The 19,468-nt window shown below is 43.3% G+C and overlaps 1 protein-coding gene across 4 annotated transcripts in view; it reads right to left on the reverse strand.

Moving 5' to 3' along the window:
* KCNMA1 (potassium calcium-activated channel subfamily M alpha 1) overlaps positions 1 to 19,468 on the reverse strand; it is a 1,030,169-nt gene that overhangs the window by 115,402 nt on the left and 895,299 nt on the right. For all 4 annotated transcript variants that reach the window (XM_090058809.1, XM_090058810.1, XM_090058812.1 and 1 more), the window contains 2 exons: positions 18,299 to 18,523; positions 14,420 to 14,612 (listed from right to left, as the gene is read on the reverse strand). In XM_090058809.1, coding sequence (XP_089914935.1) covers positions 14,420 to 14,612; positions 18,299 to 18,523 — 418 coding nt within the window. The remainder of the gene's footprint in view (positions 1 to 14,419; positions 14,613 to 18,298; positions 18,524 to 19,468) is intronic.

The raw sequence follows: 19,468 nt of genomic DNA on the forward strand, positions 1-19,468 counted from the left end.
AGCAAATTATAATAACAAACCAACTTATCCCACTTAGTTTCATAGTTTGTAGGGTGAGAAGGGACCTGAGCATATCATCGAGTCTGACCCCTGCCATGGCAGGAAAGAGTACTGGGGTCAAATGACTTTGACCCTAGTACTTAACCCACTTATATGAGTACGGCAATAAATGAAAGTAAACACTGAGATATATTTGTTACAAGAAGTTAATATTACATAATTTTATCATGATTTAGAAGGCTTGCAACCCAATATTCTAAAATAGTATTATATGTGAGCACAGAACATTGGATGTTGAGGATGGTCAGCCCTTGATTTATACGAGGTGTAGGCTTCAAAAAGGAATTGCCCATAGGGTGTATTTAAGAAACAAACAAAAATGTCAGCTGATCTCACACACTAATTAGAAAACGGAGAAAGAAATAACTATTGATCAGATATTTCCTAGTTTTGGTGGTCACAAAATCAAGGTGTCTACCACTCTACTTTGGTGAAAGTTCCAGGAACACTATAGGATTACAAAATGAAAATTTGTTAACTCAGCATAATCTCTGAAGAAAGTCCTTAAAGACAGATCATGGCATCACTTCTGCATGATCTTTACCTTTTTGCCAGCATGGGTTTAGAGAGGGATTCCAAATAAGAGTAAAAATTTCAAAACCACATAAATGATTCAGAAAGCTAAGTTCTATTTCCAAAGTTTGACTCAAATGTTGGATGTCCAGAGACTTAGACTCCAAAGTGCATAAATCACACTTGGAAAGGAGAGTTAGGCCCACAAGTCACTTTGAAACTTTAAATATTTATGCCAAGTTTTTAATATTTGCCTACACTATTCATCTACTTATTTCTAATATTCTATCAACTTGTGAAATTTTACAGGGTAAGATACATTTGATTACATAATAAATAATTGCAATTTTAATGTGAGCTTCTTAGAATCATTCAACATTGTCCTAAGGGTATGGAGAACTGTACTTTTTATATGCTTTCGAAGGAGACAGGAAGCGGCTACTAAGGACTGCTGCAACAATATACATCTGCCTAAGTGAGCTAAATCACCATAATTTTGAATCTGAATGAGGTAGGGTTAAAGTTGGAAAGGTTTTGCTGTACTTGTAGCTCTTCAGAATTAAAAAAATATCGAATCATAGAATCATAGAAACAATGAGTTGGAGGGGACCTAGAAAGATCATCGAATCTGACCCCCTGCCATGGGCAGGAAGAAGCACTGGGGGTGGCAGGGGTCATAAGACCCCAGCCAAGTGCCTATCCAGTCTCCTCTTGAAGATCTCCAGGGAAGGTGAGAGCACCACCTCTCTGGGAAGCCTATTCCAGGCTCTGGCCACCCTTACAGTGAAGTAGTTCTTCCTAATATCCAACCTAAACCTATCCTCCCTCAGCTTGTGGCCATTGTTCCTGGTGACTCCAAGGGGGGCCCTGGTGAACAGACTTTCCCCGAGTCCCTGCTGGTGGCCCCTGATAAGGTTGTAGGCAGCCACAAGATCCCCCTCAGTCTCCTCTTTTGGAGACTGAAGAGATTCAGGTCCCTCAGCCTCTCCTCATAGGGCTGGCCACGGAGGCCCTCAACCATACAAGTGGCCCTCCTCTCAACCCTCTCCAGGTTCTCCACGTCCTTCTTGAAGTGCAGTGCCCAGAACTGGACACAGGACTCCAGCTGTCGCCTGACCAGCGCCGCATAGAGGGGGAGCAAGACCTCTCTGGACCTGTTAGTAATGCCCCTGTTGATGCATGACAGGGTGCGGTTGGCTCTGCCTATTGCTTCATCTCATTGGCGACTCACATTCATCCTGGAGTCGATCCTGACTCCAAGATCCCTCTCTGCCTCTGTGCTGCCGAGAGGGTCAGCCCTTAACCTATAACCATAATGCTGGTTCCCTCTCCCCAGGTGCAGCACTCTGCACTTGTCCTTGTTGAACCGCATCCTGTTCAGACCCGCCCACTTCTCCAACCTATCCAGGTCTGCCTGGATGTGGTCCCTGCCTGCCGGTGTATTCACTTTACCCCACAGCTTGGTGTCATCAGCAGACTTGAACAAGGTGCTCTCCACACCCTCGTCCAGGTCTCTAATGAAGATGTGGAACAGCACCGGCCCAAGGACCGAGTCCTGGGGGACTCCACTGCCCACACCCTCCCAGGCTGACATCAACCTGTCCACCACCACCCTCTGGGTGAGCCCCTGGAGCCAAACTATTCCATAGCAGTCACTTTGGAATAGTTTGTATTGGTATCCTTTGATAGCACTACAATTATTACTTCTGTCTATACCCTAACTTTGCTCCCACAGAGTTAGGTGAATGCTGAGCACTTTTGAAAAGCCCACTCTGAAGTTCTTGACTAGCTGGTACTGGTGCTACACAAAAGAGAAATCCTTGTATTCACATGCTCAAGGCATAAGTTAGCCATTCATCAAATCTGAAAATAGACTATTTAGTTTAGGCAGAACTCATTATAAGGGTTTTCAACTTAAGGATTTGCCTTTGTATCTTTGTTTTACACTTAAGGATCTCCATTGTTATTAAAATTTAGCAAACAACTGTATAAATCCAAATCCTTGGAAATTAATATAACTTTTCCTGGTAGGAGATCACAAGCTTAAAGCCCCTAGAGCACCTACCCATCTTCCCTGCTTACAGAGACGTACTCCAGGGAATCTTGGAGTACTTCTCCATAAGCAGGAAAGCCCCATTTCTCTGCTCAGCCAGACCTGTCCTCTGCAATCACAGGGGACGGATATGGCTAAGCAGAGAAATCACAGTGTCCCTTGTCCCATATCCACCAGGGGCAACATGTGTTTTACCCAATGAAGTAGATCAGCTGTGCTGTGACACATAATGGTATAGCTGATCAGCTTCATTTGGTGGTGTCTATTGCTAGCCAGAGAGGGCAGTGTTGACAAGCCATCAAGGTAAGGATCAATTTAAGAGTCAGTCAGCTTTTAGTTGAAGGTTAACCATAGTTCTGCATAATGACATTGTTGATCTTTTGTTCAGTGACCTTTCACACTAATTTTATCATATTTATAGTTGCAAATGATATATAAAAGAGATGATAAAAAACAGCTGTCTTCAGAAATACCTGGCAAACATTAGAAATTTATTCATAAAACTGGCCAAATCAGCTCTTCAGTTGCTTAATTTAGTTGCTTAATAAATTTAAAAAGGAATTTAAAACATCTCTAATGAAATGCAACATTTGGCTTCTTTCTTTTTCATTTTCTTTAAATCTCCCATCTTTGAAGAATGTACTTGGAAAGCAGAAACAGAAATTACAAGTCTAATCCACATTCTTGTATAACCTGGAGCAATTACCCTGATTTATAGTTGTGTCATATCACTATAGGGTGGGTGTTTACGTCACTAGGACAGGCTGATGAGTGGATGTGGCTGCTCAATGTGAGAACAAGTAAGATTGGATGCTAAAACACCAGTGTATTGGATGCCTAAATAGCTGTAGCATTTATTATATTATCGATAAAATACAGCTGTTGTATACACTGGCTCTGGGTTAAAGCAAAAATTCAATTCCCTGTTCAGTTGCATGGGCCTCCCATACTAGCATGAGGAAGAATAGTTTGGCCCTTAATGTGGGAAATGAGTTCAGAAGAGCCTCAGAATAGTGATTTCTCCAACTCCCAGCAGCTGAGAAATCACTGGAAGTGAAATTCTGAATGTGTATGTAAAGGAGAGAGGCCATGAACTCTTACTTAGATCTCTTGGCAAATTGGATGCTATCAATGTTATGGTGGATTTTGATCATATGTGACATCACCTATCAGCTTCTGTTATTGTCTAAAATGAAGTTATGTTTATTAACCCAGTATATTTAATATAGTGTATTTAACACATTCAATAAGGATTTGGACAAGAAAGCCACGATGGTAAATATGCATAAAAGCTTCTAAAAACATTCATAATGTATGCTGAGTCCTAGACATTTAGTATTTGAAGTTGTTAGATACAAAGGGTATGAGTAGACAAAACAGGGGTTTACTTTGCCCTAAATTGAAGGGACAGGTTTTTAAAAACACTGCCTCAATTTAGGGTGAAATAAACCCCCGTGTCGGGTACACCCGTGTCTTACCTGCCTCTCTGGAGGCAGGGAGGGGAGGGTAAGTTGCCAGCAGGAGGAACAGTCCCTGGGCTCCAGGGGGGTGCTGGTGCTTCCTTCCCTTTGGTGCTTCCTTCTATGGTACCCGCCCACAGGCACCTGGCTCGGGAGGTCCCATGGGGCACCACAGCTGTGGAGGGAAGGACCAGGTCCCCACGCAGCTCATGCAGGTAGACCGGCTCCAGGGGAAAAAGAAGATCAGGCTCACCACTTTTTTCTTTTTCTTTGGTGGAGCCTGCCTTCCTGGCCTGCTGCCAGGCTGCCTGAGCCATATGAAGCCCAGTGCTTCACTCCATGGCTGTAGGGCAGCAAACAAAACCTCCTTGGAGGTGTTTGAGTTTGCTGCGCCCCAAAGTCATTTAAGGCGCATTACACTGCTGAATATGCTACAGCGGCTGGAATTAATGCCATTAAAGGGGTACAAAATCATTTATCCCATTTTAAAGGCCCCTCATTTCGTCTACACATGCCCAAAGTCAAGGCCGTAACACGGTCATCTTTGGACCTGACACTGACCCTTTACTAACCAAGTCAGACAGTGTTAAAATGAAAGGAACAAGATTTTAAAAAAATAATAATTCCTCTCAATTTCAACTTTGATAATGCTAAAACTGACTTTTATTAATGTTCTTTTTAAGATCTTGGGGATTATTAAGTCAACAATAATACATTTTTAAAGTAAATGAAAAAACAGTGGTACAAAAATATACTATAACTGAAACCTCTAGTTAGCTTTCTTGGGAGTTTGCCTACATAATGAATGCAAAGTGGAGCCTCAAAAGGGTGCTGTATTTTCTATTCATAGGAAATATCTAATGAAATCTATTTTGATGGTTTACAAATTGCAACATCTGTTTTTCCCCTTTGACCAGGTCCTGATCCTTCATCCATAGAAACAGTGATAGGAAGCCACCGTCCATTTCCATGGGAACCGGATCAAATCCTTAATCCTTTCATGAACAAAGTTATTTAACCTCTCTAATCTGCTGTGCTGGAAAGCCAGCATGTAAAATTCTGAATAAACTTATTTGATTTCATAGTATTTCCCCCACCAGAACCCTCCAATGATGAATGAGAAACATATTACTGAGGAGTCTCTCTCCTCTTTACCGCTTCTTGTTAGATGATCTTTTACAAGAATTACGAACGGAGGCCTTAAAAATCTCTCTCATGTGGTGAAATACAATTCTTGAGGAAAATTCTCATAAGTTGAAGTCATTCAAAAAACAGCTACAATTGTTACTATGCTGAAATACATCTGCGCTGCTATCTGTCTTACAAAGTCCATAGAAGAAGTGTTCCTGTACAGCCTCCCCTTTCTGCACTTCAGCCTTGCTTGGAGCCATAAGTTAGCTTTTCTTTATTGTTTAGTAAGCACTTTTAATGAAATGTACTGCTTTTATTATATGGGACTCAAAATAAGATCTAAATCACTAACCAATAAAAGAAAATGATTGGGCTGAATATCTAAAGTTACTACCCAGAGGCTACTCTAGTACAGTATTTATAAATCTCTAAACGGTTAAGTATAATTGTCTTTCTGCTTTTTGGGAATGAAGCCAAATTGTGGTTTTAGTTACAACTGAAGAAAAATATTTTGTGTCAAGTTCCATTCATTTGGTGGATAAAACAACAAGTAAAATTCCCACCATCTAGGACCCTAAAAAGAAAATACTCTCTAAGTGAAGCACTACATAGGAGCAATCAGAAAATGTTCCTCAGGGAAGAAGGAGTTCATCAGATGGAGGAGAAAGGAAAACGTATTAGATTCTCCCAGTGTATTGTCCATGCATTCACTCTGGAGACTTTGAAGTAGTGTAACTTTGGGGGGTGCATATACATAACCATGGGCCATTATTGCATGGGTTTCCCTACCAAATACTTATCAATAAAACAAAGATCATCTGAATATGAGAAGAAAGAATAAGAGCCAGCAGGGATTGGTGGAAGAAAACTTTATTATTGCTAAATAACTTGCCTTTTTCCAGCACAGAAGTACTTTTGTGCACTGCAGCAGTGGACCCCTACCCTCGCTACTAGAAGTGAGAGTGCAGCACTATAGAGAAGCTAGCTGCAGGGCACTCACTCTGTTGCCAGGGGAGATGGGCAGCAGGTAAAGTGAGGTATAGTCACAGGCCAGAGCATCACAGCTGTTAACCAGGGTGGAAGAGGATACCCCTGAGCCTGGCCCTAAAGACCAGCATTCAGGTGATCAGAAGAGGTCAGAAGAAGGGCTTTATAAGCCTAGCCCAGAAACAGGGGTTCACACTAGCCCTGATTATGAAGGGAGAAGGAGTTGGGGAATACTTCCCCAAGACAAGTACTTTATAAATTGAGTTCTTTAGGGCCTGACTAGTGATTTGAGATGGTCAGGAAACTACAGGAAGGGTGGCTGTATTAGGCAAGGCTAAGGCCCAGGGGAAGAGCCCTGCCATGGTCTAGGGCCCAGGGAGTTGCATGGGGCAACAGTCAAGGGGCAGGGCTAACCATGCAGCCCTCAACAGCTCACCAAAACTTGTTCAGTGGCCCTTCTACCGGGCATTAGCACCTGTGCTAGGCATGAGCACCCTGAGCCCCGCCCCCACCTCTTGCTGCTGCATGCCATTTGTGAGGCCTCAGGTGGGGTCCTTATTAAATCTGATTGATATTGCCTGTTTTCTAATAAAATGTTACAAAAAAAAAATATTCCCACACCCTACACCCTCCCTCACACCCCACAAACCTCACACACCCACACTTTTACCCTGCAGCCCCCACTGACATATACACCCCCCCAACATATCTTAAGTCCCCCACACCCCACCATATAACTTACCACATCCCCACACACCCCCAACCTAACCCCATTTTTAAATTGAGAAATCCCCCCTCCGAAAAGGAGTATTGGGTGGGGGGCAAGGGGAGGGGCATGTGGTGGCAAAGGTCAGGGATTGGCGGGGTAGGACTTCTGGCCCCAATATGGTGACCAGGGGATGGGGCAACTGTCAAGGGGCAGGGCTACCCATGCAGCCTTCAACAGCTTGCCAAAACTTGTTAAGTGGCCCTCTAGCTGAAATAATTGCCTGCCCCAGTCCAAAGAGCCACAGTAAAGGGCTGACAAGCACTGGGACTTGAAGGCATGCAAGGCAGGCCTGGGGAGCCAGGGAACAAGGGAAAGACCAGTCGCGTAGAATTTTGCTCAGGTGAGGATCAGGGCCAGAAAGAGGCTGCCCAGGGATAAATAAGACAGTGAAGCACCATTCTGGTCTCTGAGGCCATCCTCCCCTATTTTACTTAGACATCAAGGCATAACAGGTGAATGTAGGGCAGTGGCCTGAGAGACCAGCGGAGCAGGATGGGGATCAGAGTGTCCTCTATGGGACAGTACAGCTGTCCTCAGGCAGCAGTTATTTTGACATGTACCCCTACTTTTTATTTGAACGGTATAGAACTTTTTCCCAGTGGACCAGAACCTAAATACCCGTCATGAATCCATCAACTCCTTAGAAAGAGTTAGTTATATAACTAAACCATTGCTTTCCAAAATCAGGCACTAGACTGGATCTACAGGTTGACAGAATATTGTTGTGTAAGTCTAAGTACAGATGGTCAAAAAGCCTGAGGCTGAATCGATTCAATCTTCACAGGTTAGTCTAAACTACATAGACTGAGCTGATAAACAAGTGAAGAGACATTCACTTTTGAGTCTGGAAATCCAGCCACATGCCTACAGTGGCTCATGCAGAAGCCAACAGGCACTAGAGCATGCCTCCCTGCCCAGCTGGAGCAGCAAGCTTGGGCCAAGGCTAGCTTACCCACTCTGTGAAGGAGGGTTTGTAGGGAAGGTGCAAAGTATCTTGGGATGCTGAGGGACTGTGAGTCAGCTTGAATCTGGAGGGAATCTGGGACAAAAGTTCAATAAACAGATGTAACCCGGGTGGCGGCCCAATAGTTGCCACCCCTGCCCAAATATCAGGGATGGTGTGGTGAGAGTGGGGTAGGGCTTCCAGCCAGCCCCAGTTTACTTTCCAGCCAGCCCCTGCTCCCCACAGAGCAGCCCATGGTCCCAAGAAGGTCTAACACTGAACTGATTTAACTATTTACACTTTATTTACAAACCAAAAATAATAGGAAAGGTTATTTACAAGTGAACTTAATGGCATAACCAGAATCACAAAATAAACCAGAATTCATTAGTCAACCCTTGACTCAAGAACCACAGGTAGGGTATCTGGCAGCTTTCAGCCACTGCTGAGATGCTACAGCAAGGAAGCAGATTGCTCGCTTCCAGCAGCTCCAACAGGCTTCCCAATAAGTGACAAGACTGCACCAGTGTAGGCTTTTCTGGTCTGCAGCAATCAAATTGTATCAAACCCCAACCCCTCAAAGAGGCTGAAGGGTGAACCTCCATTGCAACCAAAAAGGTAAACAACAAGCAACAGAGTAGGCTCCTTCAGAAATCAGCGTGACCCAAGCACAAAGCTCAGGGACGCCATCTGATGACAATCACCTGCAAAATAAGGGACAGGACTGAGTCCCCTCTGGGGCAGTCAGTGGCAGAGGATCAGCAGTACAGGCAACTCCCAGGGGTCGCTGCTTTAAACCCCTGCTCCAGATGACTGGCCAGGCACCTCACATGCCTTGCGGCTTGCCAGTCCCACTCTGAGTGCCGGCCTGTGCCCCGAGCTTCTGGGGACCTTGTCTTGGCACTCTGCTGCTCCTCAGGATCCCAATGCCTTGACTGCTGCTGTCCCGTTTCCCCAGGGAAGGGAAGGGGTTTCCTCAACTCACTGGCCCAGCTCCCTGCTCCAGATAAGGATGCTGCCTGTGCTCCTGGCCACTGCTTCTTCTCCACAGTGGAGTGGGAGGCCAACCACCACCCCTAGCCTCCAGGAAGCCTGGCACATCTACCACACTGCAATGGGGCCTTGGTGCACCAGCTCTCTGCCCCAAGCCCTGGCTGCTGTCCCTCTTTGCTGCAGGGCTGAAGGCATGGCTGACTGCCACTCCCTTCTTCTTCCAGGGCAGAAGGCAGCCCCCTCTGCTGGGTCAGCTCGCCCCAGCTCTTCTTAGGCCTCTTACGTGGTTCCCTGGAGTCACTGTCAGAAGCTTCCCCTGCCAGTTCAGCTGCTGCTTTTTATCCTCTCCAGCAGTCCCTCCTTAGCTTGCAAACTGGCCAACCAGGGTTCAGGGTGGCTGGCCCCCAACTCCGACCATGCCCCTTCCATGCAAATGAGGGTATTGAAAACCCCTCCTTTCAATTAGCTTCTCCTTTTCCACAGGGCAGGGATCCCCTGCTCCACACTTGGGGTCACTCAGAGTTCACCAGCACTGTTTCTAGCCCAGGGTAAGTATCTCAAGCCAATCTGGTGAGCCCACACTGGCAGTCTGTTACACAGATTTAACCTAAATTGGTTAAGTCTGACACTATATCCATCCAGATGAGTTACATTTAATTATGTAATTGAACCAGTATCAGCCATTTTGAAAGTGGTTTATGTGCACTGAACTTCTGGGCTAGGGGCAGACATTACACATAAATTAGTTTAAGTAAACAGAAACTGGTTTAAATCTGTAACAGAACAGACATTCAGCGCACATAAACCAGTTTCAAAATGGCCAAAACCAGTATGAGATAAACCGGGTTGGATGTAGTATCGGCTTAACTGATTTGGGTTAAACTGATTTATGCAATGTCTGTCCCAGACCCATTCCTGGTTTGAGTTGAACCAGAGACCCCCAGCATCCTGGCATGCTCTCTGAGCTAGGAGGGCCTCTCTCCTCCAGCCCAGCCAAGCTGGCTCTGCCCTTCTCTCCCCAACCTAAGCAGGGACAGGCAGGGGCCTGGCTAGAAAGGGGTTTAATTCCTTCCTCCCTGTGCTACCGGCAGGGACCTGAGCAAGGTCTGCTGGGCACTGCCCCCTTACTGCTACAGCACTGGAGCACCCTGGCCCCTCAGGCACAGGAAGGCAGGGAGGAGAGTTAGTTTCCCCTCCACCCCCAGACAGCCAGGTCTGCCCACCCTCGCTGCTGCACTTGCTCCCTCCCCTGGAATAGACGCCATGCTGTCCCAGAGGGAGAAGGAATAACCCCCATCTCTGTGCCCCCAGGGGCCCTACCTGCTGCTGCAGTGGGAGGTGGCAGGGCCCTTGTTGGGGGCAGCAGCCCTTGTCATAATGTGGGGACTATGTTGTGGGGCCAGCAGAGCTTCAGCAGGCTGCGCATGGCAGCACTGTGGTCCGGAGTGGACCAGAGCCTTGCAAGCCCCCCACAGCACTGCCACACTCTGCAGCAGCTCTGCTGGCCCCACAGTGCAGCACCCTGCTGGGAAGGGGTTCGTCCTCTGGGAAGCTGTGATGGGTTGCTGCCTGTCACAGTTACTCACCGCTTGCCACTCCAGCTGCTGGGCAGGGTTGGGCCCAGCCTCCACTGCTTATTCTTTGCTCAGGGCAAGCCTCCTCCTGGCAAAAGGGGCTTATTCAGCCCCTGGCCCAAGTATTTGCATTCCTGGAGGAGTTAACTTTCACAAGTTGAACAAGCTTTAGTTAAAGTGCTCCCATTGCCCTTTTTTCTGCACAGGGACATGGATACATGTGTTGCTCTGAGCGCTTTAATTAAAACGGCTCTTGGAGCCAGTCTTAGTAAAGTACCCCTCCCCCCACCCTTGAAGCACATGTATAAATGCACACATTTGCTACCAGTCTCAGGTTCGAAGCACCTCATCCAACTTACCTCCTGTCTTCCTACCACAAGCCTCCAGTTATCTACTTGCTCCAGGCACTGTTTCCCATCAGCACTACATCCTATCTCAGTTGCTGTCCCTGGTCCCTTCATTTAATTTCAAAATTCTGCTCCCCTTGTTTCAGTTCATTCTACCCCAGTTCTTCACTAGTATGCCAGCTCCATATTAGCTGTTTCCCTTTTCCTTCAGCATCTTATCAGCGGTCACTCTTCCTTATATAGATTTCCTAATGCTTCTGATGTTCAGTATCTGAAGTCGTATACATTAATAGAGCACCACCCTTTATTTGCATATGAATTCCAATGCCATACCTTCAGAACTAAAAGAACCCAGCCTCACAATGGTCTGGGTTTATACAGAGTGATGTAAACTGAAATGTTTTCCCAAGATACATGAGCATGTTAAATAATACACAAATATTTAAGCAAAACTAAAGTGACAACTCACTCTGTAAATAAAGGCACTTCATTGCCAGTAAGGAGCTGCAAAGTGGTTCTGATATGTTGCTTGCTGACCAGCAAAAGCCAGATCACCTGGTTTATATAATTGTCACTGTAGCTGTGCCTCCTATACATTAAAACTGCATCTCATAGACAAAAATGTCACATCAGATACAATTTCAGCAAACTTTATGCCACCTATTGATTTAATTGCTTCTGACAACCTAGCCATCGTAATCAAGATCTTTCAAGAAAATCTACTGTACTGAAAACAGTGTAACCAATTCAGAAGTCATGGATACAACAAATGATGTATCCTGCCTTACAAAGGCTAATTGTTTTCCAAACCAGTAGTTTACTTTTAAAGTACTTCCTTTTACCCATCCAAAAAATACAATACCTGTGAAATAGGCATTGGTGAAATTCTGCAGTCAGTAAACTTCCATGGAAAATCTGTTTAAACTTGCCACATATTTAAAATCCACATTGGGAGGAGAGAAAGGGCGGGCAAGCATATGCTCCCCAAGTCCTTAAACATAATCTTAAAGATTAACCTGGGGAATATGTTTAAGGACTTGGGGAGCATGTGCTAGCCCACCCTTTCCCTCCTCCTCTGGGTCAGCTCAGTTGAATGGGAGCCAGCATCACCCTTGAGGTAAAATAAATTCACCAGAAGCTTTTAGTTTAGGCACAGACAGAAGTGCCAGTTTATGCCCAATCTGGCCACAGAAAATGGTCTATAGCCGTGACCAAACAAAAAAGCACAGTTGCTGACAGCTTCAAAAATAACCTTATTGCATGAGGGGTCAGATGAAGATGTTTCAAAACAGTATCTTCTGTAACTTCTGTCTGCACTGCCTGCCAGCCTGACACTGTTTTCAGAATAGGAGGCAGAAAAGGGACTGCAGGAAGTTCAATCTATGAGGTTTTCAGCTCCCACTGGAGGGTGGGGTGGGTGTATTGAAGCCCCCCTGAGGCAGGGGGGGACTCCAATTCACCCACCCCACCCTCCAGCACTGACTGGGGAACCCCTAGAATGAATGCCCTCTGCTCCCTTTCCCCCTTCCCATTCTGAAAACTTTGCAGCCTCACAGGGAGGAGGGGTCATTACTAGGGGAAACCAGCTACAGACTCAGCCAGCCCCTAGACTCCCCTTCCCCTGGGAAACCAACGGTGAACTTCTGTTTGGTCTTGGGGATTGCTGTAACTAAAAATGCTTCCTGAAAATATTTTCAGTTACAGCAGAGAGCTGTACTTCAGTCTTGCATCCTTAGTGTCTGCACAGTATCAGCATTTGGGACTACAGCAAGGGGGAGGAGCCCTTCCTCTCTTAGCAATCATTGTACATAAAGACCAAAAATCCTGGTATTGTTGGTACCAGTGCTGTAGAGCAAGAGGGTCCTTCCATCTATCTGTCTGTCCCAATTTCTCCTGTTAGAACTAGTGTATTCAATTAAACTAAATTAAGAAAGAAAGCTTGGTGCTGTGGGTTCTCACCAGTGATATGGCAGAGCAAGGTTCAAATCTCTGCCCCCAAGAATATTTGGGTGACAGATGGAGAACATCCCCAAAATAGCCAATAGCACAGTGATCCAGATAGTCACTAAGGCTGTGTAATATTGAAGTGAATCACTCATAGAAGGAACTCAAAACTGCCTCCCACATCTTGTCTCCTTCAGCATGGCTATCACCTATCTTATTATGGGTGAGCCAGTCTTCCCCCCACACCTCTCTTAATTTGACAACATTTGGATTCATCTTAACAGAGGACAGCAAAATTGCTGAAATTGGAAAAAAAAGGAGGGGGGAAACAAGCAAACCATTTTCCATCTACACTACTCTAGATAGTCTTGTTATCCATATAAATACACAATATCTTTTTGACACTTGCCAAATTCTTGGCTTTAACCAAATCCCAGGATGAGTTTCATAATCTACCTAGTTTTTCAAAAAAGGTATTATTACTTTGTCCACATAAAGCAGTTACAAAGGCTGATTCATAACTCATAATTCCTCACTGCTAATCACAATTTGCTTTTGTGCCAACATTTATAGCTCGTCGCAGTCCTATTCTAACAATTTACAATGTGTTTTAGGCTCTGAGCTGTCTTTAGGTCTAATCCTGCACTCCTTCCTCTGCCTTAACTTCCTTATCTTCAGTGCAAACTTAGACCAAGTCATGATTTTGTGCTGAACTCTGCAGAAGAGCAGAGAGATATCACAGGAGGTTCCCTCCCATCATTGCTACCCTTCATTCTACAAGAAGTAATTTTAATCTCAGGCCTGCTTGAGAATAAATTGGTGCATATAGCAGGATGAAGGAAGAGAACAGAGTCAAAGCATCACCCCTTTTGCACCATTTGAGCAGTGCCAGCTCACCACACCATTTTAAAAGGTTTAACAGAGGCAACTCTTTTCTGCACTTCCTACATAGTGGGCTCTCACAAGGATGAAAAATGACTGCCTTTACATGATGGTATTTGCCAGCGTGCTTACAGCTTTTTTTGCATTACCACATTTGGGAGAAAATGGCCTTGGGGTACCTATGAATCAGTCCCCTAGTTTTCAGTAAAGATGGCAGGATTTGTCTCAAACCCTTAATTGGGACCTGGACATGTCAGTCTGAAGACAAAATTAATCCTGTGTGGCTTTTTCAGCATGAAGGCATACAAAACATGAAGAAATGTCTTTTAAAATTCAGTCTGTCTTTCAATATGGTGTTTGACTTCTTATTTACTAGAGTCTGCTGGAAAAACTCTTGCCAGCCAATATTTATGATTATTCCATTTTGCACTTAGAGTGAAGATAAGCCATCTCTGGCTATGCAAAATAATGCACCTTTATTTATAAGAACTGTAAAGCTACAAAAGTGTGTGGGTTTAGTAATCAACATTTCATTAAAAAAATAGAAATCTGGGTTCATATTTATTATTTCCTACCAAATTTGCTTTCGGGGGCAGTAGGGAAATTATGTGACTGTCCCTTTAAAAGCCGTCATACCAATCAGCAGGTTTAACTGTCAAGCAAGCTGATGCAAGATCTTTGAATTACTGAGTGAGGGATATTCTTCGTGCCAGGTCCTGTCCCCTGTAGGCACTGCAGAGAAGTATTATAGGGCAGTCCTTACCTTGGGAATTAGCCTGCAAGACCCCAATGCTGTCATCAAACTGCATAGATTTGATGTTGAGTGACGCCAAGATGCATTCCTTGTCCTGCAGCGAAGCATCATCAATATTATTCTGATTGGCTGACAGGATAACGCACATGTCGCAGAGGTTGATGTTGACAGCCCTTAAATCAGCCCGACTTAATGGCGTACCCTTCGGCACAGAGAAAAAAAAAGAGGGGGCGGGGGGAGAGAGGGTGAGGGGAAAAAAGAAAACAAATTAAAGATTGAGCAGGAGCTTTGGGAAATTATTTAACAAGTATCTTTTTTATGCTCTGACATTAAGCTGGTCTAACTATGTGCTAGGGAATAGGAGATGTGTGCTAATCTAAAGGGTAGTTGGTGCTGATGGCAGCATTTTAGGTTCAGTCTCAATACTCAGTCAAGCTATTACTAACAAACAAGAAACAGGAATAATGCCAGCATTCTACATCTCATCCGTGACTTGAAATTGTCTTGATTTAAGTCACTATCATGTGGCAACCTCTGGCTTTCTGAATATAAGGGTGGTGGGGGGGGATGTTTTAAATGTCTCTTTATCTAATATCAGGTCACACAGGTCTCAGGCAAAAGAATAACAATTTAAACAGGAAAGCTTTGTGTGTCCTACACATTTGAACTGCAATCAAGATAAAGCTATTTTTCTAAAATGTGTACTACCTGGAGCAATACACAGGAAAGGTTAATCCTTTTCAATGTGTATTTCTGGTGCTTCTACAAGCAAAATGTACTGATATTTAAAGCTGTGTGATTAAACCCTTTGAAACAGAAACAATCCATTACCCTAATGGGCACAATTCATATACTATTCCCTGGAACCACAATTACCTACCAGACAATACAGTATTTAAAATAAAATGTTGTGGTAGTCTGTGGATTTTCTTTGAGCTAAAAGGCAACAAAGACATGAAATGTAACCTGCTACAGTTTATGCACAAGACAGTACTTGCCTTTTGCACTAGATACCTTGGGTTTTACAGAACAGTATACCTAAGGGGAAGAGGCAGCATAGTAAGAGACGGATTTACACTGCTCTGGCTCAATCTACCATTTCATTCCCACGGATCCTGCAGAAAAGGGAAACTAAGCTGTGCTCTCCTCTGGGTTGTGTCCCTTGGTCTTTAGACCAAGTCCACACCCCAATCTTTTTAATATATCTCGAGTCAGGGCTTCACTTCTTAACTCACAGAGCACTACCAGCAAATGGTTACATCTGTTGAGCTCCACCACATGTATTCAAGGAAAAGGGCATTCTGAAAAACACAACTGAGAGTTCCCCTTCTGCAGGTTGGTGAGAATTGGGAACCCCTAGCACATTTGTACTTAAAATCCCTCAACCACCCCCAAATGGACATGATTCTCCAAGGCTGATCAACAGCAACCTTGCTGTAAATGAGAACCATAGTCTCTTCTAGGAAAAGAAACAATGACTGAATGGGTGCTAAATTTCTAGAAACCTTTGCATACTTCCTAGTATTTTTTTAAAAGGAAACAAACACAATGGCTTTTTTGCTTATTAGTTTTAGGCCCGCTTTATAGGTGTTTGACCAACATAATTTTTGTCTTTAGTGCATTGATCCCATGCACTAAATAAGGCAGAGTTCCTGTGAAAAAATGCACATGTAGCAAGTGGCAGAATTAAAGTTGCTAAGCAACCATATCATTTCCTTCTTTTTAGAGTCTTACCTTTGCAACCTAAATACATTTCTTCTAACACACATTTTTTCTTTCTCCCCCTTTTTCTTTTTTAAGAAAAAAGGCAAATCTACTGACCCTATGTTGTACACCATCAGCAGGTTTGAAACTTGAACCCAAACCAATGGTAAGTGGGAATCTGATTTCAATTTACAGCACTGTTTTTGACCAGTGTAACCTCATTGCTTCTGGTGTGCATGCTCCCAGTTTACATCGGTGGAACAATATCAGAGTCATGTTAATATTTTGGATTTACATGGCCACTTTGGACAAAACATGCAGGGGTCTCTTGCAGGAAAAAAAAAGTCTGTTCAGATTTAAGATTTACTTCTTTAATATCCTTGATTATATTACAGACTTATAGATGCATCAACCAGATAGTTAGTATGCCCTTAGGCTGAATGACTTGGAAGCCCGCCCTGCCTGCCCCTGGCCAAGGCTTCTATATGTTAAGCCAGGGGCCAAAATGATTAGGGAGGGCAGAGGTGGTATAAATCTTACTATTGCTCAGCAGGAGATGAGAATCCAAGCCTTTCAAATTTCAATTTGTTAACAAATATTATGCTTCATCCTGGATATTTCTGCTGCAACAGCAGAATTTCATTCTGTCTCATACATTAGCAGTGATACTGGTAATTAAGTTCTTATTGCTGCCTCTTTAATGCTGGCAAATGTAAGAGATCTAACTTTCAGAGTGAGCTTGCAGGGCTGGTAGTTCAGGAAGGAGGGAAATACTTCCTTCACTGAACAAATCTGAGAACAAAACCATGCGAGAGAAACTTGATATAAAGCAGAACCTTATGATGTCATCTGTGCAGTCACTTTGCACAAGCAGAACCACAGCTTAGTTTTTGCAATAACCATGAACTGCTCAGTGGTAAGAAAATGAATCTACCAGCTGCCTTTCTATGCAATATTAGACTAAATTAATCACTGATTTATGTCAGAACCTATCTTTTATTCTCTTTACTTCCCTACATAAGATGAGGGATGGTGAACTTGTCAGGGGTATACAGACACAGCAAACAGCTACATGGTACCACTAAAGTATTTCCACTCTTTGTCCTTATTTCTAAGAGCACCACTTCTCCAGTCATCTACACAAGACCACAGCTGTTGTCCAGCTGAGTACTGAAGCTATGCCCTTTGAAATAAAAGCTGCAGCCAACATTTAAGCAGCATACTCTTAATTCAGCAACCCATTAGGAATGAAGCAGGTAGTAAACCATGCTGACATGGAAAATCTGGGGGTATACACACACACACATTTTTTTTCCAAAAATAAAATTTAAGAGCCAGTAAATATCTTCACTCAATTAAGAATGAAATAAAAGATTTCTAAAAACTGAAAGGCTAGAATAGAAAAAAATCATTTTACTGACACTTTTTAAAGCATAGAAACCAAGGGGTCTATGCTTTCCCTGCTAACACCTCGTGTCGTCATTTAAAATATGTAGGTATAAAATAGCACCCACTTGGAAATCTCCATGAATTTATATTGGAGGTGCTCTTATGCATCCAACATGAACATATGAATGATGATACAAGGGAAATAAGAATTAGTTATTCTGAATTTTTAAATCAATGAATGAAATTCTAGCCCACTGAAGTCAGTAGGAATTTTGCTGCTGCTTCCAAGGGACCTAGGATTTTCTCACTAAACTGCAGATTCCAGTAAGAAGACATGGAGGGCAGGGGGATCTCTTAGCTGAAATGCTTTTATATACAATATGTCCTTTATAGATATAGATTAAGTAGACAGACAAATGATCAAAATTGTTTTCAAAGGTTTTGCAGACATAAATTCATAAATAATGTCATAAATAACTGCTGTCATTCTGTCAGAGAAATCACAACATCAGAACTGGCTACACGCGGGGCACTACAGTGAATGTTCAATAGATAACACAGCTAATACATTTGATAGCAGCTGAAATTCATCCTTGACGAGGGACTGAACACCATGGCAAATTTCTTCTAATAAGGTCTCACAGGGCTCGCTTTTCATAGACACAGTAAAAGGCAAGGGCTAAGTCCTGAGGCCTATAACTAGACAAAAGTAAAAGCCTAAGATCAAAGTCAATACGCATCTGTCCAGTTGGTGTCTTTTAAAAAAAAGTATCAATAATACAGCTTTGGACTTACAGGCAAGATTGAAACCTTGGGGAAGTTATGTAGCGTCTCCCATTCTCTTCTAAGATATTCAAGCGAACCAACAAACACAATGTGTTTGAGTTCATGATAGTGAAAGTTGCTGGCTCGTAATGGCATCACTAAATTTCTTAATCCAATCAATGCAGACTGAACATCCCCGAATATGCAAACGACTACGTGACCACTTAAAACCGTCATTGCTGCTTCACTTCGAGTCTAGAAAAAAACAAAACAAAATAAAAAACAAACAAGAAGGAAAGGGAGAAATAAGACAAAAAGAACTGTAAATCATATATTGAATTTTAAACTAAGAAAAATGCAACTAATATTATTTACACAGAGAGAAACAGGATGTCAACTCTTGTTCATTATTATGCTTAATATTTATCCTTTTGTTGAGTGTGCTTCAGTGCTGTATAGGCAGAGGAAGACATTGTCTTTAGTCCCTGGAACAAACAGGCAGACAGTATAATGCATATACACATAATCAAATTTTGTTCTTGGAAATGCTGATGTTAACATTCCATTGATTTGCAGTGATGTATTTTCTGACCTCTGAAGTCACCAAAAAAGTGGCTAATGAACGCAAAGGAACCTCTTAGCTATAGTCTTGACATAACGTATGTTACCCACAATCTAATTTGGGCATTCAAAACTTCATTGCTTCAGTACAGCAATTTTACCTTCTATTACATTCTACAAGTTGTGAACAAATAGACATCCTAGTCCTTTGTCATATTCCATGTGTCCCAAAATGCTGCCACAATCAAAGATGATCACAGTTTCTAATATCTTAAATGGGAGGAGTATTGTCACACAGGAGCAAACCCTGGAAGTCCCAAGAGCAGCAGGGGTCTGACCCTGTGAAACAGTGCCCCCGTAGTATTTGTAGACAACAATGAAGTGGATCAACTGTGCTGGGACACATCCCAGTGCAGCTGATCCTGCTCCAATGACAACACCTATTTATAGCCTGAGAGAAAATAATAGCGTGAATGGTAAAATGCCATGAGTTAAGAAGTAAACAATGGTCAACGTGACAAATAATGCAATGAAAAAATGTGTGAGGCTATATAAAATGTGTCCAACATAGCAGAGTGAGAGTGTAAATGCAAAGTGTATAGGAAACAAACTATTTCCTGACCACAATAATGTTTGAAG

The sequence above is a fragment of the Crocodylus siamensis genome, chromosome 7 (assembly GCF_052110815.1).
Source record: "Crocodylus siamensis isolate JL-2025a chromosome 7, ASM5211081v1, whole genome shotgun sequence".
Taxonomy (NCBI): domain Eukaryota; kingdom Metazoa; phylum Chordata; order Crocodylia; family Crocodylidae; genus Crocodylus; species Crocodylus siamensis.